Source organism: Fundulus heteroclitus, chromosome 5 (assembly GCF_011125445.2).
Source record: "Fundulus heteroclitus isolate FHET01 chromosome 5, MU-UCD_Fhet_4.1, whole genome shotgun sequence".
Classification (NCBI taxonomy): Eukaryota; Metazoa; Chordata; class Actinopteri; order Cyprinodontiformes; family Fundulidae; genus Fundulus; species Fundulus heteroclitus.
The window spans coordinates 4,310,296-4,332,433 of NC_046365.1; the positions used below are offsets into that span (position 1 = coordinate 4,310,296).

The 22,138-nt window shown below is 42.0% G+C and overlaps 2 protein-coding genes across 2 annotated transcripts in view; both read left to right on the plus strand.

The window, feature by feature from the left end:
* The first annotated feature begins 1,848 nt into the window (after positions 1–1,848).
* On the plus strand, positions 1,849–18,475 carry xpo1a (exportin 1 (CRM1 homolog, yeast) a). Its single transcript, XM_012869848.3, has 25 exons — positions 1,849–2,482; positions 3,031–3,164; positions 3,820–3,921; positions 4,320–4,392; positions 4,554–4,615; positions 4,712–4,756; positions 4,840–5,021; positions 5,601–5,649; positions 5,742–5,861; positions 6,116–6,244; positions 6,331–6,489; positions 10,651–10,833; positions 10,956–11,094; positions 12,113–12,294; positions 12,373–12,529; positions 12,647–12,810; positions 12,892–13,026; positions 13,102–13,285; positions 13,379–13,485; positions 14,574–14,768; positions 14,860–15,028; positions 15,614–15,748; positions 15,868–16,027; positions 16,466–16,562; positions 17,678–18,475. The coding sequence occupies exons 2-25, from the start codon at positions 3,039–3,041 to the stop codon at positions 17,822–17,824; spliced, it is 3,201 nt and encodes a 1,066-aa protein (XP_012725302.2). The 5' UTR covers positions 1,849–2,482; positions 3,031–3,038; the 3' UTR covers positions 17,825–18,475.
* A 2,648-nt stretch (positions 18,476–21,123) lies between these two features.
* The window catches only part of usp34 (ubiquitin specific peptidase 34), a gene marked incomplete in the record, with an annotated part of 102,291 nt that continues 101,276 nt past the window's right edge, over positions 21,124–22,138 (plus strand). Inside the window, 1 exon segment of the mRNA XM_036136748.1 lies at positions 21,124–21,531. Within this exon segment, the coding sequence (XP_035992641.1) occupies positions 21,489–21,531 (43 nt within the window).

The following is a 22,138-nucleotide window of genomic DNA, read 5'->3' on the forward strand; positions in this document are numbered from 1 at the left end:
GTAGGAATGCAACAGGCAAAAGGCTGAGTAGGGCTGAGTAGAGCGGGGCTAAAATTGTCAATGGAAAATCAGTATTAATGGTAGAAAAGTAAAAAGGTAATAGCAGCAATGGTTCATTTAGAGGCTTCATCTAGGAGACGAAACCAGCTAAGCTGATAAACTCTGAGTCGGTTTTCAAGTCTAAAGGATGAAATTGAGCCCAAACAGCTACTCGCAGTAAAAGCCCAGCCTGTAGCTATATACACTAGAAGTGTAGTGTTGTATTGTTATCTGCTAAACCATAACTTGAAACGGACTGTGCATAAAAGACACCCCTCAAAGAAGCTATATTAGCCAAAGAAGGTAACGGCAACTGTTAGGGGCCCGTGCTAGACAAGACACAAATTATTAGCAAATAATACGTTTGAGGACTTTGACCAGTCTTAACGTTGAAAAAGATAAAAGACAGAGTGGGAAATATTTGGCTTTATAATAAATCACAAATAATATAAAGGTTTGACAAATCACAAAATAGATAAAGTGTGCTACTGTAATACAATCCAGGTTTGAAGAGTCTACATGTAGTTTCTGGTCTTTAACAGTTCTGATATGGTCCAGATTTTTTTATAAAAAAAACAAAAAAACAATTTGGCCCTATATTTCTCTTTCACAAATCACATACTGGAGTTGAAATATTCTGCTAACATGGAATGATCTAGCCCACGTTTGATGAGTTGACGTCAGTGTTGTAGTCAAGTCACTATGCCTCGAGTCCGAGTCCAGGTTTATGTCTCCAGTGTTCAAGTCCGAGTCAAGTCCAAGTCATTAAAAAAAAAATTGAGTCGAGTCCGAGTCGAGTCCACTACTCATCCGAGTCAAGTCCGAGTCGAGTCACTATTGATCCAAGTTTGTTGTTGGAACATGCCGTGACATGTGATGTATGACATGAAGCAGTAACATTCCATTGCACTAGATATTAAAATCATACACCAAATAATATTCTAATGACATATTAAAATTATAGCCTAATGATATAAAAAAAAGTCGAGTCTTTTTCTCAATTTCCGAGTCAGAATGATCTGAATGTAGCAGTCCGAGTCCAAGTTTGAGTCATCAGTGCTCAAGTCCAAGTCAAGTCACGAGTCTCTAAATTTAGCTAATGACTCGGACTCGAGTTCGAGTCTCGGACTCGACTACAACACCAACACTGGTTGACGTACTGTAGTCAGATTTTAAACTAGAGCAGATTAAAGATGAAGAATCAAACTACAGTTGTGTTATTCATCCATCGCTATTTACAGTCCATGACGTTTCAGAATGTATGCTTCTTTAAAGCCCTACGAGAAAAGCTGTTGTATGACAGAATGAATATGATTTACAACCTTTACAAGAATTTTGAGCAATATAAAATCCTCTCTCAGTAGCAGATTAGAGCAGGTGCACGTGTGGTGTGAACCATCACTTTAAGCATGGTTATGCTTTTTGATTTAAGATCATATAAGTGAGTTAATTTTATTCATATAGCACCTTTCTCAGGCAACAGTCAGAGTGCTTCACAGTAAAATATAGTTTAAAGTGATTAAAAGAACATTTAAGAGAGAAATTAAAAAAAACAAAATTGTAATATAAAAATGGAAAACACGTCACAGCAACATATAGTAGAGTGGACAAAAACACAAATGTATTGAACTGTTTACATGTCGATCTCCTGCCGTCGTTGGTGAGCTTGATCATGTCGCCCCATATAAAGAAATTAAGAGCGACAGAGAACGACCCACCTAGCCTATCACAGCGTGTGACGTCACTGCACGTGAGAACCAATTGCGTGCTTAATGGGTGGGTACATGATCCAAATTTTACGCGGCGCGCTGCGGGCCGAAAGACCGAGAATGAATAGCCCGGTCTCAACCGGTTTTAACCGGTCTGCAGTTGGAAGCATGAGCTTAGAGGAAGAGCACTTTTCCACGACTTAAAACATTTCTGCTGTCGTACAATGTGCACATAGGATCAGAAATAAAAGTAGACTATTTGAAATTCGTGATTATGACTCGGAATATCGCTCCAACTGTGACTCCGTGAATTTGTTGCTGTTAGCTTAGCTCAACGATTTATTAGCCAGTAGACTTAAATCATCAATGACTTTTCCATTAGCAGGCACAGTAGCTGTTAGCACACGGATGTAGCTACCAATAGCTGAAAAGAGGCAACTTTTTTTTCTAGTGACTGAAAAAGAAAGGACATGCGATAGTAGTAGCTTTAAAGTAAGTCGATGTATACTACGGAAAGCCATTTTTAACTTTGCGTTGATTGCTTTGTGCCATCTACGGAAGCTAACATTAGCCTTTAGCTAGCACATGCTAGCTGCTTTGTAGCGTCAGTATTTGCAATGAGATAACGCTACATACTGTTCGACGTATTAAGGCGACTAGCATCCCGGTCTCCAGCTACAAGATACCTGAGAAACATAACCCCAGTTTTACGGCAAGTGGACAGCACATACCAGGTGAGTAAATCCTGAGGGTCGTTTAGTGAAATAGTTAACTTCGCATGGGCTAAGATTAGCATCCGCGAGTTTCAGAATAAAACTTTGTAGGTTTTTCTGGCCATGCCGTGCTAGTCAGAAATACCCAATAAACTTGGCACAAATGTAGGTGACCCTTTTCCAGGTTAAACTTATTTTTTATTCCATATAACACGTCTATGAGTTTTGGTTTTGGCTAATGTTGTTCAATGGTCTTATTCCACCAGACGGGGGCGTTGTTTCCCATTAACCCCACTAATCATTTAGCTGCGAAAAGGTGTCAGAAGAGTTTGCTGCTAAGACACATTTAACATTTCTTCTGCTGCTCACGTTTCAATGTATTCCCTTTCATTGGGTTGCAACATGTTTCAAAAGTTGCTGAGGTTTAGTCAAGCTTTCTGCTTAATCATTCTTAACCCCACTTGTAAATATATATGTGTAAGGTGTCGTCTTGGAGAATCTGAGATCATGTTTTTACCAACTTCTGAAGTAAATAAAGTGTCTAATGTAATTGTTGTTCATCTCTTCAGGAAGCTCTATGCCAGCAGAAATGACAATGTTGGCCGATCATCCAGCCAGACAGCTGCTGGACTTCAACCAGAAACTGGACATCAACCTGTTAGACAGTGTTGTCAACTCCATGTACCATGACATCGGTACCCAGGTGAGGGCTATTTTTTCGTCTTCTCTTAACTTTGTGGGAGTGGAATAACAGGGTTGTTCTACACTGTGGGAAAGTGGGCTAGAAAAGTATGAAGAAAGTAAAAAATTATGACCTTTCTTCCTTGTGACAATGCTTTTTAGGTGTGTCCTTCATTCCTTTCGTATATTTTGTATACTTCCTTGTGTCGTTTCTGTTTCTTACCTCCTTGTGTCTATGAGTTTTCCTTTTTCCCCTTTGTCCCTACCTTGTGTTTCTGTTCCTTTCCTTGTGCCCTTTGTTCATTTCTTGCATTTTCCTTTGTTTCTTCATTGATCCTTCCTTCCTTTCTTGTCCATCCTTATTTCCTTCTGTCCTTCATAGTGTTCTACCTGATGTCAAAATAAGAATCTATTTTAGAGCTGCATAAATCATGTTTGTCCTGCCTGACACCAAATTCTAGTTTTGAAAATATTGTGACCTTAAAATTTGGATTAATTTAACAAATACAACAATCTGATTTTTTTTTTGTTTGTTTCCTCCAAATTTGACTTGATGAAAAATTATCATATCAATGGAAACCTGTTTTAATTCTGACCTCTGGCTGACAGATTAGTTCATATCTAATCTTAATATTCGTTGGATGTAAAGTTTCTTTCATGATTCCTTTTTTTTGTAGCAAAGAGTGGCTCAAGAAGTGCTAACAAACCTGAAGGACCATCCTGATGCCTGGACGAGGGTTGACACCATTCTGGAGTTCTCTCAAAATATGAAAACTAGAGTAAGAATCTAACATGCAGGATGTGATTTTCTGTTCTTTTTATTGCCTTATATTAGCAGTTATCGGCATCATTATATTTTCTACGGGTTCTTTTGTACTTTTGTACAGATTTCTTTTGTACAGTTTGAACTGCAAGTGGTTCATTTCCTAATTTCTTTGCATGTGATAAACGTACCTGAAGACGATCTATTTCATAGTAAATAATGGAAAATAATTTTGTACAGATTTTACTTGATACACATTTTGGCTAATAAAATAAGCCAATATAAAGATGATAATTTTGATTAGATTTATATATAATGTTTTGGTGGGACTTCATGTGATCATGGTTGTCAACAAGACTTGGGTCATTAATCTGCTGGATCGGGTTTAAAGTAATATCTCTGATTTTCTTCCAGTATTATGCGCTGCAAATTCTGGAGACGGTCATCAAAACACGCTGGAAGATTCTGCCGAGAAATCAGTGTGAAGGTAAGTTTCTCTTCTGACCCTGTTTGGATACATCAGCATAGCTTGTTCTCATGTCCGATATATCGGCCCCTTCTGGTGTTTGTCTAGATCTCTAAAGTGGGTCATATCTGTGTTTTCTGGGCACCGCATATATTCAGCTTCTAATAAAATGTGACTTTCAGGAATCAAAAAGTATGTCGTAGGGTTAATCATCAAGACTTCTTCTGATCCTGCAAACATGGAGGTAAAGTTGTCATCGGTGTTACATTTTGGGCTTTTACTGATAAAGCAGATCTGTCTTTCACGCAATAATTTAACAATGTTGGTATCTGTTTTGCAGAAAGAGGGGGTGTATATTTCAAAGCTCAACATGATCCTCGTCCAGGTAACCACTTGGTTTTCACCTGTGAATAGACACAATAACTTAAGATGTTGATGACATTAAGCCTCGTTTTGTGGTCGGCTTAGATCTTGAAACAAGAATGGCCCAAACACTGGCCCACCTTCATCAGTGACATCGTGGGGGCTAGTCGGACCAGCGAGAGCCTGTGTCAGAACAACATGATCATCCTGAAGCTCCTCAGTGAAGAGGTCTTTGACTTCTCCAGTGGCCAGATGACACAAGTGAAGGCCAAGCACCTCAAAGACAGGTTACTGCTTTAAAAACTCATTTACCGTGGACTGCTCTTTGTTTAAAGACTGGCTTTCTATCAGTCTGAGAGCTGCTGCTCCTTACAACATAGTGATGTATGCCATTCAGTGGATGCTGCTGAAGCGTTCACTGTAACTGTTGAGGATATGAAGAGCAACAAGCAGGGTGAGGAGTAGGTGCTGCTGTAAACATATAAAAATGTTAAAGATGGATCGGCGCTGCTGCTTAACAGTTTTCTAATACTGCACCGTGCCTCTTTTAATCCGTATAGACGGGTGATGTGAAATGTCCTCATTTCTGCATTAAGCCTCTTTGACCTGGGTGGGATCATAATGTATTGCTTCAAGTCGTGTGTTGAGTTTATCTGGATTGTGGGGTGAATCAGTTTTTGCTTATTTACTAAAGTGTTGATTGTGTGGTGATGTCTCACTGGTCACACATTAAAGATTTCAGTGATTTAGCATAAAAGGAGCAGCTACTGTGAAGATGCGTATCTGTCTATAGAGTAAAATGATCAGTCAGCTGTGGTAAAATGTTAATCTGCTGTCACTAAGAATGCCTTTCCTGCATCTTTCAGCATGTGCAACGAGTTTTCCCAAATATTCCAGCTGTGCCAGTTTGTGATGGTAAGCTTGTTAAGTCTGGAGACTTCTCAGGATGTTCCCTTGTTAAATCGTGTCACAATACATACTTATGTGCGCCACTGTTTTCTGTGAAGGAAAACTCCCAGAATGCACCGCTGGTCCACGCCACACTGGAAACTCTTCTGCGTTTCCTAAATTGGATTCCTTTAGGCTACATCTTTGAGACCAAGCTCATCAGTACCCTGGTCTATAAGGTAAAACGGCCGACATGATGAGGGACTCCAACTTCAATATCACAATGTTTCCTCCCGGAACAATCTGAAGTTGTGCAGATCTATCCAGGACTGGATAATGACCACATTTGTGTACAAATACTTCCAGCCTAAGACGGGCATGAAGAATGCATTTCTTCCTCAGTCTTTAAGTGAAGGTGTTCCAGACAGGAGATGGATGTTCTGTTGATCGCGTGTTCTACCTCTGAATGACCTTTTTCTCCTTTCTCCTTCAGTTCTTGAATGTGCCGATGTTTCGTAACGTGACGCTGAAATGTCTGACGGAGATAGCTGGTGTGAGCGTCAACCAGTACGAGGAGCAGTTTGTCAGCCTGTTCACCCTCACCATGTGCCAGCTTAAGCAGGTTTGTGCAAGTATACGTTACATTACGGAAGCTTTCCCATAAACCACCGCCCTGTCAGATGTTTACTGGGGACTTTGTTTGATTAGATGCTGCCACTGAATACTAACATCAAAGCGGCGTACGCCAACGGGAAAGATGATGAGCAGAACTTCATTCAGAACCTCAGTCTGTTCCTCTGCACCTTCCTCAAAGAACACGGCCAGCTGATCGAGAAAAGACCCAACCTGCGTGAGACACTCATGGAGGTAGGAACGCTCAACCTGTTCTGTTATTCCTAGAACAAGACATGCCCTTCCTGCCTCTTTATTAGATTTTTTTATATAAAAAGCGTAATCTCTGGGAATGATTTATGTGATTTCTACAACTTCTGCTATGTTGTTGTTAAAGAGAAATCTGCCTGTAATTAGTTGGAAACCCTCAGACTACAGTTTTATTGTGATAGGTTTTTACATTTTATTTTGCTCCTTGTGGGGTCCGGAGTTACATAATGTCGTGAAGACCACTCCTGTGGTTCCGTCGATTTCCAAAAATAAAATGGGTTATATTTGGACTGCTCAGGAGGACTGAAGCTGTGTTAAAACTGCAGTAGTCTATGCAGCAAATTTATCAATCGAAAAATCTTCACTGAACCAGGGTTCTCACCTGCAGATTTCAGCTTCTATAACTATACTTCTATACTTCTTTACTCACCATTCTACAATGAGGGAAACGTGCATCAGTACATTTATAATCTTCCCGGAGAACGTAAGCTAACGCTAGCTGGTGTTAGCTACCTCGTTACTGTGACTCTCCTGAACGCTAAAAAAAACCCACTGTAACCCTCATTCATTGCATGTTTGTCAGTTTTTGCCCTCATTTCGTGTAATGTGAGTGGAAGTGGCCAAAGAGAAATTTTGTCACGGTGACAAATAAAATACTCTTGACTCTTCAAGAACCCAGTGATGGGGTCCTGTCGGGCTCCCCCTTCGAGCTGCACTAGGTAATGCTCCTTAATGCTACTTATCTCAGCTGCCCAAGCCTATGTTACGCTATTAAACATCAAATTCTCAATGAAGAACCATTGCAACAGTCAGAGCACCTGTAGGAAAATATTTCCTCCACTGCTCTGTACCTGTGAGCTCGCTACCATGCGTTGATTGTGTAGAGAAAAAGAGGATCAGGGCAGGTTTCCAAGTTGGAATGAGAAGGTACCAGAGGCTGGCTCCTTCATCGTGGGTGGCGCCCGCTGTCTTCGGCCCGTTAACCTTCTGTCATCCGGCCGACTTGTACCTCTGACGCCTGCAGTTTGTGCGTTGTGGCCCGCTGGTGGCGTCCCTGGTGTTCATCGCTCACTGACCTCCTGTTTTACTGCTCCTGTTGATTTTACGTTTTTTTCGTCGGGTGTAACTGGATTACCTGCCAGTCAGTCTGGTTGTTTGTGTCCGTGTGCCGCTACAGCCTGCTTCAGAGTTCAGGGCGGCCCAAGATTCCTTCATACATGTCGCTTTATTAGACGCCCGCTCAGTCCAAAACAAATATTTTATCCTGAATGAGCTTTTTGTGGAAGAGTCCTTGGCCGTATGTTTGTGACGGAGACCTGGCAGCAAAGTATGGATTATATTGATCTGAAAGAAATCTGCCCGGTTGGTTGCTCCGTTGTGGGAACTCCTGGTGTCTCGGGGCGTGGTGGTGGACAGATTCTCATGCAGATTGATCAACACAGACTCTTTCTTCCTTCGAACTACAGATGACCCAGATGAATCCTGAAGGATTTTAATGAGTTCATCTATTGTTATATTACAGCAGGTTTAATTTTGGGGGATTTTAGTCATGTTGATGATGTGTCATGTAACACAGCTGCTGATTTTATCAATATTCCTGACTTTTTTGGCTTTAAACAGCATGACACCGGCCCCACACACGTAAAGGGACTCATATTAGATATGTTTTCTTTCTCTGGGGTTGAATATTAATGATATTCGTATTGAAGAAGTATATGTAAGCAACCACAGTTGCATATATTTTAACTTGTCATTTAATTTGGACCTAGTGCCATCCCTGATGCCAATGCAAAAAAGGACCATTAATCAAGAATCCCCTGAAAGTTTGTCGCCACTCTTTGCTTTTAGTTTTGACGGAAAGGATGTTTCTGCACTTCTTTACTCATTTAATAAACATTGTAAATCTATTTTAGATGCAGTAGCAAAGCATTATTAGATGTGCAAAAGTTTGTCCACGGATAACTGAAAATATTAAAACAAACTTTAGAGATATTGTCGTAAAATAAAACACCCGTGGAAGGCGTCTAAGTTTATAGACTACATCTCAGAGTCCATTTCTCTCTAAGTGATATGCTAAAAAATGGCAGGTCTGAGTATTTTACCAATCTAATAGCTTCTAAAGAGAGAAATCCTAAAGCTTTGTTTCAATCAATAAAGTATTATATTTATATTGTGGCACCTAATATTCCTCTTGTTCCAGTCAAAACTAAGGTTGATTGCAACCAGTTTTTGGTAGATCTGTCCAATAAGATTGATAATTTGAGATTGAGCATTTCTCCATCAATTGAGCCTTACTAGGGAATATAGTGTTGGTCCTTATACTGGGTCAGCATTCGATCCTGTAATTTTTCAGGATAAAACTGTACTGCTTGGTCTTAGCAATTTGACTACAAGCCCTCTTGATGTCCTCCCTACCAGTTTATTGGTTATTGTGTTTGATTCTATTGGGCCCTGTGTTGTAAAGGTTCTTAATCTCTCGCTTCAATCATTCATGGTTCCTAATCTGTTCAAACCAGCAATTGTAAATCCTATTTTAAGGACATCTTGTCTTGATTTCTCGTTACCTAGCAGCTATAGACAAATATCCAGAATCCCTTTTCATGTCCAAGCTTCTTGAATAAGTTGTAGCCCAGCCACTTAATAATTTGCTGAAGAAAACTGATTTATCGGACACTTTTCAGTCTGGTTTTCGTGAAATGCGTTCATCGGAAACTGCAGGGAGAATGTCTCAAGTGACTCTGATGGGAGCTGACTCAGGACATTACTCAGTCTTAGTTGTGTTGGACCATACCTCTGCTCTTGCTGTAGTTGCTCATGTCATCCTGAGAAACAGACTTAAATATGTTGGATTTGCTCTTAAAATGGTTTACATCCTATTCTTCATATAGATCCTTTAGGGTCTACATTAATCAGATCATGTCTGACTCATCAGATCTGCCTTAGAGATGTGCCCCAAGGATCTGTTTCTATTGTGTATAACTCCTTTATGTCAGATTATACCTACATCACCTCTCTTATCACTTCTAAACTGATAATTTAGTTATACTATTGGTTTAAACCTTCTGAGTTTTTAATTTGTCAAGTCTGTGATTGCTTGATCAAGATTAAAAATTGGTTAAATATAAACTGCTTACAGCTGAACTCGTAACAAAACTAAGACATTGATCATCACACCTGATGAAAGGATTCCTGAAATTAGAAAACACATTAGTTTCCTGGGATCCTCCATTCAGTCTAACGTGAGAAACATGGGGGATTTTTGACAGTTCAATGTCTCTTGATCATCGTTCCAAACAATTATCATTTTAGGAATATTGCTAAAGTCAAAACCATTGTGTCTAGATGCGATCTTGAAGTTATTTTACATCCTTTTGTATCAGGTGAACTATTGTATCGGTCTCTTTACTTGTTAAACAAATCTGCAATGCATCACATTTACCTGTGCAGAATGCGGCAGCTAGACTTTAACAGGGACTAGCAGAGGAGCTCATATAACTCCTTCACTGACTGCCACTTAATTTTAGGTTCCAGTTTAAACTTCTTGTTTTTAACCTTTAGAGCCCTGCATGGTCAGGCCCTACAGTATTTTTCTGACACGCTTAAGCTGCCAGAGCTCTGAGGTCTGCTGATCACAATCTTTTGTTAGCCCCACTGTTCTAGGTTTAAAACCTGTGGGGATCGCTTCTTTCAAGCTGCTACACCCGGCTGTGGGATCCTCTGCCATTGTTTTTACGTCATGTGAATTCTGTTGACCATATTAAAACTAAGCTAAAAACGTATTGGTATTTACAGGTCTTTGATTTGATGTCATGTTTTTATGTACTTTTGTTTTGTGAAGCTCTTTGGTATTTTTATCTGTGAAAGGTGCTATACAAATAAGATTTTACTTAAATAGAACAACTCAGGCAAGCTATTTGGAAAAGTCCAGGTTTTCTGACATGAAAACCCTGTAGCATATATTCACTCCACTCTGTGTGACCGTCGCAGGGACAGACCAAAGTGAAAAATACACGTTTACTGCAACAGTTCCAACACACCTTTCAAAGGTTTCTTTATTTTGCTGCCTGACCATGCGGGATTCAGACAGATTAAAGATTCACCTTAGTAATCGACTTGAATTTAATTTTTCCCCTTTCTGATCTGCAGGCCCTGCACTACATGCTGTTGGTGTCAGAAGTAGAAGAGACGGAGATCTTTAAGATCTGCCTGGAGTACTGGAACCACTTGGCTGCAGAACTGTACAGAGAGAGTCCCTTCTCCACCTCCAGTACTCCGCTGCTGTCTGATGTTCCTCCTCGAAGGCATCTCTACCTGCCTGTACTCTCCCAGGTGAAGCCAAATGTCACCCGTAGTTCGTCTTCTGTAGCTCTGATCCGTCCGCTGGTTGATGCACCACACGAACGAGCCGGCCGCGGTTAGAGATGCTTACATGGATGGGCCTCCTGTTGCAGGTGCGTCTGCTGATGGTGAGCCGCATGGCCAAACCGGAGGAGGTGCTGGTGGTGGAGAACGACCAGGGAGAGGTGGTCAGAGAGTTCATGAAGGACACAGATGCCATCAACTTGTACAAGAACATGAGGGAAACTCTAGGTGAGTCATTACAGGGTTCAGTTTTCCACAAAGCGTTAAAATACGGCTATGCAACGACAGAAACCAGCGCTGTTGCTCTGCATCTGATTGTTCACAGGGTTCCATTAATGACAGCAGTGGTGTAGCTCTCTAAACGCTGAAAGCACTGGTGTCATTGTTGTTTTCTGGTGCCAGCTGTTGCTGCTGTGTTTCTTCATGACTGCTGTTGCTGCTCAGTTCATTAGCAGAGAACACGGCACAAAGATATCAGGTTAAAGGTTAAATGAAGGGAGGGGTCCAAGGGACAGATGAACAGGAAGTGGAAACTGGGTCATCTGGGGAGATTTCGTTAAAAGGCTTGGGAGGATAAAGTCTGCTTTAGGCTCGACTCTTCTGCGTGGCCAGATTACGTCGTTTTGGCTCCGTGCACCTAGGAAAATTCCTAACAAATTATTAACAATTCCTGGACAGAAATCGCCGTCACTCTTAGAGAAGGTAAGAGGCTTTAAAATGTTGGAAACGACTGTTTTCTACTTTTACGCTTGGTGTAGGAGCAAAGTGCTGCCCTCTAGAGCCTAGGAGAATAGTGCTACTTTGGAGGAATCGCCACAGAGCGTAAATGCTGCAGATGTGTCCGTATCGTTTCCCTGCAAAACGTAGGAGCGTAAAGCAGCGTTTACTCGGCGTGGGGGGAGTCTTCAGGAAATGTCTTTCCTGGGGGAACGTAATGACATCCTCATAGATGCAACCTACAAAAAAAGTGAAAAGGATAAAAGGACAAGGGTGATGAAGAGGAGGATGAGAGGTGAGGGGAGAGAGATTGGAGAGTGGGGTTGAAACGTGACAGACTATGAAGGTTGGGTGTAAGTAGACTGCTGGGTTATTAAAGGTGTGGTTGAGGCTCCTGGACTTTAGTCAACATTAACTTAATTCATGAATAATGCTGAATATTATATATTCACAGAAATAAATGTGGTTAGGATGAACTGTCTGTGTCCTGTCCCGGCATCACGTGATGCCTGTCTCTGCATCCCTGCAGTATACCTGACACATCTGGACTACGCTGACACTGAGCGAATCATGACGGAGAAGCTGCACAACCAGGTGAACGGCACCGAGTGGTCCTGGAGGAACCTGAACATGCTCTGCTGGGCCATCGGCTCTATAAGTGGGGCGATGCACGAGGAGGACGAAAAGCGCTTCCTGGTTACTGTCATTAAGGTGGGAAACGGATTCAGCAGCGACGGCGGCGTGGTGTTTACCACATGCTGGTGTGTTGACCTGGTGTGATTTGTGCAGGACCTGCTTGGCTTGTGTGAGCAGAAGAGAGGCAAAGATAACAAGGCTATAATCGCCTCAAACATCATGTACATCGTGGGTCAGTATCCCCGCTTCCTGCGCGCCCACTGGAAGTTCCTCAAGACCGTCGTCAACAAGCTCTTTGAGTTCATGCACGGTGAGACGCGAGGCGCTTCGTACCCGTCTAAATGTTTCACTGGCTTTATAGCTCACACGGCTACGTCTGCGTGGTTTATCATATAAAGGATGTTTGTCGTCATCTCTGTCACTGCAGAGACCCACGATGGTGTGCAGGACATGGCCTGCGACACGTTCATCAAGATCGCCCAGAAGTGCCGCCGGCATTTTGTTCAGGTTCAGGTGGGCGAGGTGATGCCCTTCATCGACGAGATCCTCAACAACATCAACACCATCATCTGTGACCTGCAGCCTCAGCAGGTCGGCCTGATCAGAGCGCTTTTCCTGAGCCTGGTCTACCTACAACGTAGAGTGCTAAATCCTCCGCTGCTTCGTCTGCAGGTCCACACGTTCTATGAGGCCGTGGGTTACATGATCGGAGCGCAGACCGACCAGGCGGTTCAAGAGCTTCTGATAGAGAAGTACATGCTGCTTCCTAATCAGGTCTGGGACAGCATAATCCAGCAAGCCACCAAGGTGAGGACAGCAGCAGAGTCATCTTATTAAGGGTGTGTTCTGGTGTGAATCTGACATCTGGACCCTGTGCTGCAGAACGTGGACATCCTGAAGGACGCGGAGACGGTGCGGCAGCTCGGCAGCATCTTGAAGACCAACGTGAGAGCCTGTAAAGCTGTCGGTCATCCTTTTGTCGTCCAGCTGGGTCGCATCTACCTGGACATGCTCAACGTCTACAAATGTCTGAGTGAAAACATCTCCTCGGCCGTCCAGACCAATGGTCAGCGGGCTTTCACTCATGTTTGGGCTCATGGTTTCTGGTATTGGTTCGGTCAGATAAGGGACATTCAAACCTTTGTCTTTACATCTGTAGGCGAGATGGTGACAAAGCAGCCTTTGATCAGGAGTATGAGGACAGTGAAGAGGGAGACGCTCAAGCTGATTTCAGGCTGGGTCAGTCGCTCCAATGACCCCCAGATGGTGAGGATGCCCTTTGTTTTCTTTGTCACAACATAGTTTAGAAAGATACGCATTGTTCTACATATTCAACCCAAACTGTTGTTTGCCTCTAAGAACACAGAGGCTGTAACAAAAGGAAAACTGCTTTTAGAAAGTAAAACAATTAAAACCTGCCAAATGTACTTTTCATTTAGGATTTAGAAAATTCCTTCTTAAAGCAGAGGCTGGTTAGCTTCAGTCAACTATTGAGCTTCTGACTTTGGCAAGTGACTTTTAAATGGATTTAAAAAGCTTTAAATACTAAACAATCACTAACGTCAATCTATTTTTCTATTCCTAAAAAGAAATGTTGTTGCTCCCAATGGAAACACTCATAACTTGAAAGTCTTCATATTCAAGTCTCTTGGATTTTGGTTTTGTTGAGATTATAATTAGGGCTGGACAATATAGAAAAAGAAGCATATTGATATAATGGAAATCATATTGATTGATATCGGTAATTATCAACAAATTCAAAACATATTTTAAGTGCATTTTTTGCTGTTGCTTAGCAACCTATTTTTAGATAAAAACACACAAACACTGACTTCAAACTCAACCGTTTATTCAACCGGCTTTTTACCAAAACTGCAAGTTTTTAAAATAGAAAAAAAAAGAACATGTGCTCTCTGAACTCTTTGAAAGGGCGGAGCTTGGTTCCTGGGTCTGCATTGTGATTGGTTGGGAGGATGTAATGACTAATAACATACATGGTTAATGCAAAAGGAAGGAAAACTGTTATTCTATTGAACTTTTTATTGACCCTTGTTTTCTATCATCAATATAAGTCTATCAATCAATATATATTGTTATTCAATTGTCGTCCAGCCCTGATTATAATCGGGAATGTCCCCAAACGTCCCACCGCAGTGCATTCTGGGGGCTTGGTAGCCACCTGGCAGCTACGTTACAACGCAGCCTACAGACTGGTAGGGATGGTGTCGTTAGGGATTTATTGATACTACTACTCTAACGATGCTCCTTATCGATCCGGTATTTTATAGGTACCATTATACGTTTTTAATCACAGGAGGAACCTCTAAAGATGTCACTGTTGGTCTGTGTTCCAGGTGGCAGAGAACTTTGTGCCTCCCCTGCTGGAGGCAGTGCTCATTGACTACCAGAGGAACGTCCCTGCTGCAAGAGAACCTGAGGTCCTCAGCACCATGGCAACGATCGTCAACAAGTTGGGAGTTCACATCACTGGCGAGATCCCAAAGATCTTTGATGCCGTCTTCGAGTGCACTTTAAACATGATCAACAAGGTCTGTAACGGTTCTGTGAAATACTCTGAGCACAGTTCTGTCAGACAAAGTTCTGGTCTCAGTTTCTTATGGCGTTCTCCTGTCCTACCAGGACTTTGAAGAGTTCCCTGAGCACCGAACTCATTTCTTCTACCTGCTCCAAGCTGCCACCGCCCAGTGCTTCCCGGCCTTTCTGGCCATCGCACCAGCCCAGTTCAAACTCATCCTGGACTCCATCATCTGGGCCTTCAAGCATACTATGAGGAATGTGGCTGACACAGGTCTGATCTGGAATCAGCTTAAATAGCTTGGAATAACTTTAGCTGCCAGATAAAGTATTTTGGACTTGAATGGCAAAAACAGAAAAAACATTTAGACTATTCTCAGTATTTTTTAGACGTTTGCTTTATTTAGTCAAGAGGAATCAGTTAATTGGAGGCAGATTGGGGTTCACCAAAGTCTGCATTTGTATAACGGTCACTAGATAGACCAGATCCAATTTCCCATGAAAATAAATGGGTTATTGAAAGACAAATACTCTCTACCTAAGATTCCACTGCAAGAAGATTTTAATTGGTCTGTAATCATTTTGTACTAATTAAAAATAAAATCACTATTATATCATATGAATTGCAGTAAGGAGGTGCACCAAATCAGTCCAAGTGCCATAAATGCCCCCATCCGCCAGTTTGACCACCCCTGTAATAGACAACGATGGGTTAAAAGTAACTCATGGTTATTAATCAAACTGTTCCTCTGTAAACAACATACCTTCTGTGTTTATGGGCTTTTTATTGATTATCTTAGCGCTGTGAGCTAAAGGGAAATACTGGCTACTGTTGAAACGTTTGATCGTCTCCATCCAGGCCTGCAGATCCTCCTGACGCTCCTTCAGAACGTGTCGGCAGAGGAGTCGGCAGCGCAGAGCTTCTATCAGACATACTTCTGTGATATCCTGCAGCACATCTTCTCTGTGGTCACTGACACGTCTCACACCGCAGGTAATCAGGCCGACCCTCAGATACGCCGTTACACCCAGAAGGTTTCTGCCTTCTACCATTTCTCATGTGAAGAGTTGATTGCTGATGTGAAGCTGATGATCGTCTTCTACCTGTCCTAGGTCTGACCATGCATGCCACCATCTTGGCCTACATGTTTTTCTTGGTGGAAGAGGGTAAGGTCAGTGTTGCTCTGAGCACCACCAACCCTACCAACAACCAGCTGCATGTCCAGGAGTACATCGCCAACCTGCTCAAGATGGCCTTCCCTCATTTACAAGAGTAAGAACCCCCAGAAATCAGATGTGTAATGTCATAAGACCTGTTAGACTGGAAGTAGGAAATGAAATGATGTTTTCATCATAACTAAACCACCTTCACTACATCTTGTCATTTTTAACAGTTGCCTGCAGTTACAGTTTTGATGCACTTTACCTTTCAGCTTCTGTCATTATCTTAAAATTCCCAAGAGTTTGTTTGGGACCGTAGATATAAAGTATTAAAGATGAAACATTTCACGTCTGCAAAATCCTTTTGGTTAACAATTAAACAGCAGTCGATATTGCCGTAGGGTGCTGGTAGGTTTGAGTTGCTTTTATTGACTAAGCCCACATGACAGATGACAGATGAAGGTGAAGGAACATGTAGCATTAGAGAAATGCTGATTTGTCTGTCTTATAAAAGGTTACTAACTTGGTTCTGGTCCGGTATCTTGTGCAGTGCCCAGGTGAAGGTGTTCGTAACGGGTCTGTTCAGCCTGAATCAGGACATCCCAGCCTTCAAGGAGCACCTAAGAGACTTCCTTGTGCAGATCAAGGTCAGTGACCAAGGAACGCAGCGGAAGTATTCCCAACCTTTGGCCTGACTAAAAACTTTTTAAAGTTTTTATTCAGGTTTGGTGATAGACCTACTTAAAGTAGCATATCATTTTAAAGTGGAAAGAAAAACATGCATGATTTTAAACATTTTTCTCAACAAACATGGATCTGAAATGTGTGATTAGGCACGTTTTTGCTGTCGGTTTCCCGTGACACAGCGCCGTAGCGGGGGATCAGACACAAATATCTACGCACGCTCAGCGTGATCTTTGTGTGGGTTGGCAATGGACACGCCGTACAGAGTTAGAAAGGACGGCGACGCTACTAACAGTCGTAACAAAGCCACAAAATGGGACGGCGCCATCTTTATTTGTGAGTGAGGCCACATGCAGGATAGAGAGGGAGGCGAAAAGATGCGGCTCACATGTACACATGGAAAAGTGGAACCGACATTCTGGAATGTATCCACTCTGCAACCCGGTTTAAAAAAAGAGATTGTTTATGGTCTCAGAAAAACTCAGCATCCATGTGGACACACAGCCTTAACGACAACATGTATACATGTCGTCTCTGTGAACAGGGCCTTAGTGTTAGCATACGGGTTGATAGAATGTTAATGGTTTCAAAGCCAGAGCCAAACTCTGTACCGGCTCATTGTTTGACCCACCATAGCTACAGTGGGAAGGGAGATGGTTTTAGCTACTATGTTACACTGAACAGAGCTTAAAATGTCACCTATGCAGCCATTTTCATTTTCAGCCATTTACAGTTTCAGATCAGATTCTTGCGGTTTAGATTGTCCACACGGTTCCACCTGTTCACCGTCTACTCACGCTTGTAAACAAAAAGATGTTTTACCCTCTTAAAAAGCAGATACATGTTTGCTTATCAAAAAAACTATTTATGGACAGCAATAACATGTTTATTTAAGGGATTAGTTCAAACTAAAATCTAGTTGGAAACATTTGGAGGACGGCTACTTAATCAGAACACAGAGGTTTATTATACGAGTGCTAAAACCGTCAAAGGATGAAGCAGAAGCATTGTCTGTCAGCCTTCTGCGATGAAAGCGGAGCATGAGCAGCGCTGATCTCTCTCTCTTGTGGTCCTAAAGGAGTTTGCTGGTGAGGACACGACAGATCTCTTCCTGGAGGAGAGAGAAGCAGCTCTACGCCAAGCTCAGGAGGAGAAACACAAGCTGCAGATGTCTGTGCCTGGCATACTGAACCCCCACGAGCTGCCAGAGGAGATGTGCGACTAAAGCAACTGCAGCAGCCAGCTTAGGACGCTTCTTCTTTATTATTTTCTTTTCAAGTGTTCGTATTGGAAATTGTTTGGAAAGAGAATTTGGGGTATTAGGAAGGATCCCTGGCACTCGGTTGGACGTCGACCAAATCAATGTTTATATGTAAATGAGAATCGCCTTCAGGTTTGGTGTGTTTTCTTTTTTTTTTTTTTTTTTTTTTTCTTAAACTTATTTTATACAAGGTTTTTTTGTGTGTAACATGCCATCTTTTGTTCATTTGTTATTAAAGCTTTGTTTGGCAACACGGTTCTTTTTACGTGTGCTTGAAGTTTAAAAAATTAAAGGTTAGTTTTAATCCCTCACCTCAGTTGGCTCAACTCCTGCTCCTTGTTAATATGTAAAATATAATGTTAAAACATTTGCCATATTAATGTAAATGTTGCTTTGTTTCAGACGTGCTTTGTGCACTGAATAGGATGAATGTGATGCTCAAGGGTAGCCTAGTCCTTGGTTTTTGTCAGTGTGATTATTTTTGTTTATTGCTCTGTCCTCACATGGCTTGGAGCTTTACCTCTGTTCCCGGATGTAACTGAAGGCTGTGTGCAGATCATCCTGTTTGTAAACCTTTCCAAGTACAATATAAAGTTGGCTATTTTTACAAAACAACTGTATGACTGTTCTTCAAAGTCCTGGTGACAAAGTATAATGTATTTCTGAATCATCCAGTTCAGCTGAGATCATCTGAAAATGTTGGTCAGCTGAAAGGCTGGTATTTCATGTCTGAGGCTGGTGTGTTTACCTCCAGCAGCCGTTGGGCAAGAAGCATCCTTTACTACTACTACTACATTTATAAAGCACTTTAAAACAGCAGCTGTGATAAAGTGCTGTACAGACAAACTTTTAAAATGGAAAAAACAAGATTACAAAAGAATCACGAAACGTAATAAGCAATCAACATGTGTTACAAGCCAAATAACAAAAATGTGTCTTCAGACAAGTTTAAAAAGTGGCCAATAAAGGGGCATTTCTAATATGGAACGACAAATTGCTCCATAACGTTGTAGCAGAGGCACAAAGCTTTGTCTCCCCTGAGCTTAAGTTTAGACCGCTGTACCTCCAGGAGCAGCTGGTCAGCTGACCTGAGGCAACAAGCAGGAGAGTTTTGGGGAAGCAGCTCACCAAACTCCTGCGTAAAACGCACAGGGACCCAATGGGGGGAACCCCCAGTCGGTCGAGCCAGATGAGCCCGGTTCTGCTGGAGGTTTTCCTTCCCGTTAATGGGTGGTTTTTCTTCCCACTGTCGCTTCATGCTTGCTCAGTATGAAGGATTGCAGCAAAGCCATGTACAATGCAGATGACTCTTCCTGTGGCTCTACGGTTCTCCAGGAGTGAATGCTGCTTGTCGGGACTTTGATGCAATCAACTGGTTCCCTTATATAGGAAATTTTTGACCAATCTGTATAATCTGATTGAATTTGACTTTGTAAAGTGCCTCGAGATGACATGTTTCATGAATTGGTGCTATATAAATAAAATTGAATTGAATTAAATTGAAGATAGGATGGGCTGATATGCTCCCTCTTCCCAACTCCAGTTAAAAGACGAGCAGCAGCATTCTGGACCAACTGAAGACACTTGAGGGAGCACTGGCTGAGACCACTGCAGACTGCACTACAGTAATTGAGTTGAGTTGTAATGAAGGCATGAATTTCTGTCTTGAAATCTTGTTTTAAAAGAATCAGCTTTATCTTTTCCAGCTGCCTAAAGTGATAAAAACTGGACTTAACCGCTGCTCCAACCTGGCGATCTAGTTTAGGGTTACTGTCTATTTTAAAACCCGTTAGAAATGGTCTGCTTTAAATATGGCGCCAAGGGGCCCAAATCAACAGGAAATGGTTCACAGAAGCTGCTGGGACAAAACGCCACCTCTGTTTTCTTGTCATTTAAAATTTTAAAAGTTTAAAGCCATCCACACTTTAGACACAATAACTTTTAGTACTTCTTGTGGCATGTGTGTCTGACTGTGATCAGCACAAAAATGAAAGGACATCTCGTGGTTTGAACCAAAAGTGATCAAATAAAGAGAAACAAGCCCAAGGAACCCCATAATGTAGGGGAGAGGATGACTGTTCAAAATCAGCTATTTTCACAGACATGGTTCTGTCTGACAAATAAGACCTAAACCACTTTTGTAATACATCATTTCCTAATTTAATTTGTTGAGACAGACTAGAGGTTGCAGCAGGGCTGGATGATAATTCAATAACGATATATATCAATTGATAGACGTATAGCGATGACAGAAAACAAGGGTGAATAAAAAGTTCAATAGAATAACAGTTTTCCTTCCTTTTGCATTATAGCCATGTATGTTATATTACAGTCCTTACATCCTCCCAACCAATCACAACGCAGATCCAGGAACCAAGCTCCGCCCCTTTCAAAGAGTTCAGAGAGCATGCCTTCCTTTTTTTTTTATTTTTTATAACTTGCAGTTTTGGTAAAAAGTTGGTTGAATAAAGGGTTCAGTTTGAATGCAGTGTTTGTGTGTTTTTATCTAAAAATAGGTTGCTAAGAAACAGCATAAAATGGCCAGGGCTGCACCTAAAATATATGTTTTGAATTTGTTGATAATTATCGATATCGATCAATATGATTTCACTTTTATCAATATGCTTATTTTTCCCATATCGTACAGCCCTAGGTTGCAGTGTATGGACCTGTGCATAGTTGTCAGGCGATACTAAAGTGATTTGAAGTTTGCACGTTTCATTTTTCTGGCTGTGTCATATTTTTGTACATTTGTTTACAAAGGGGGAACAAAAAAGATCTTTAAAGATGGTGAGCTAGGCTTCATTCATTATGGTTGCCTAATTTTCCTGAAATCCAAAAAGTGTTCACGAATACAGCTCAGTTTGCTGTGATCAAACAGCACACAAGTAAACACTTTTTAAAGAAATCAGATTTAATTTTAAAATGAATAATTTTAAAACTTAATATTAATGTAAAAATGAAATTATGGGGGGGTGCTACTGTTGGTCCTGAAGTGAACTCTTGAGTTGCCTTTTGGTATTTCACTGGGAACGCGTGCGTATGAAAGCTGGGCTTGTTTTTTTAGATGGTATATATTTTATTTTGGTTTTATTGTTTTACAATAAAGGAGTAAAAAATAAAATAAAAAAGTTATATTGTTTTCCAGGAGGCAAACGATCTAAAGTGAGTTTGAATTCGTTCATGTCCTTGAGAACACCTGACAACGAGGAGTTCCGTTAGGTAAAGTATCGCGAGACCGCCGAACCAAAACGAACCGAAGAGCCTGGCACGGAAACACCCGAACTGCCTACATGCTGTATCGACCCCCCTCCCCTCCTTTTTCAACATGGCTGAAGAGTCTTCTCTCAACTAACGCTGAGATTGGTGACCGTGTCGGTTTCTACCTGCCAGTGCCTCTCTAACTCCCCGGTGTTCGCCACCTTCGCTCGGATGCAAAGCACGTCCTCCGCCCCGCTGTCTCGGTCCCATTGCGCGGAGTAACCTTCACCAATCACTCCCTGCTCTGGGCCTTCTTTTTTTTTTCTTCTTCTTCTTCTATCTCCCAAAACAACCAACTACTATCCAACAACAGTTTTTTCAGCGCAATGGTTTGAGCAGGCACATCCAGCTGTCCTCTTCATGAACGATGTGTGAAAACTGCGCCGAGCTGGTGGAGGTTTTAAATGAATGTGAGTAAGAACCATTTTGTTTGCATTATGCCGACTGAACGAGCTGGAGGTTGTTAGCATCGTTGGCCACCAAAGCTTGATGGAAGCGAGCTTAGCACGGCGGCTAGCTAAATAGAACGTCTTTTCCCACCGGCTTGCCTTTCTCTCCGTGCCTTTCAGTGCGGTGACAATCGGCGGACGCGGCTTGTTGTAGCTGACACTCGCGTTTTGACGTGGCTCTGTCTCGGGTTGCTATGAATACCGGAGCCCTTTCTGGCTTCCAAAATTGCAGTTAGTCTAGGGCCTCTCTGTCAAACAGCACCCCGAGAAACCCCCCCAAAGCTCCTCGGTGCACTGGAAACATCTCCCGTGTGACATTGACGCTGCTGTTGTGCGATCGCACGATGGAGGATTTTAAAAGGCGATCGTTTACGAGACGGATTTCCGATTTAGCGGGGCTAGGTTAGCGGGCTGAGCTAGCGAGCAGGCTGACTTTGTTTGATGTGTTTGTCAGGTCAGTCTGCTAGCTGTCCACCCCATTGTTCAACGGACTGATGGCTTCGCTGTTCACAACCAAATGGCATTTATCTGAAACATAATGCCAGCAGCAGCCGCTGACATTAAAACG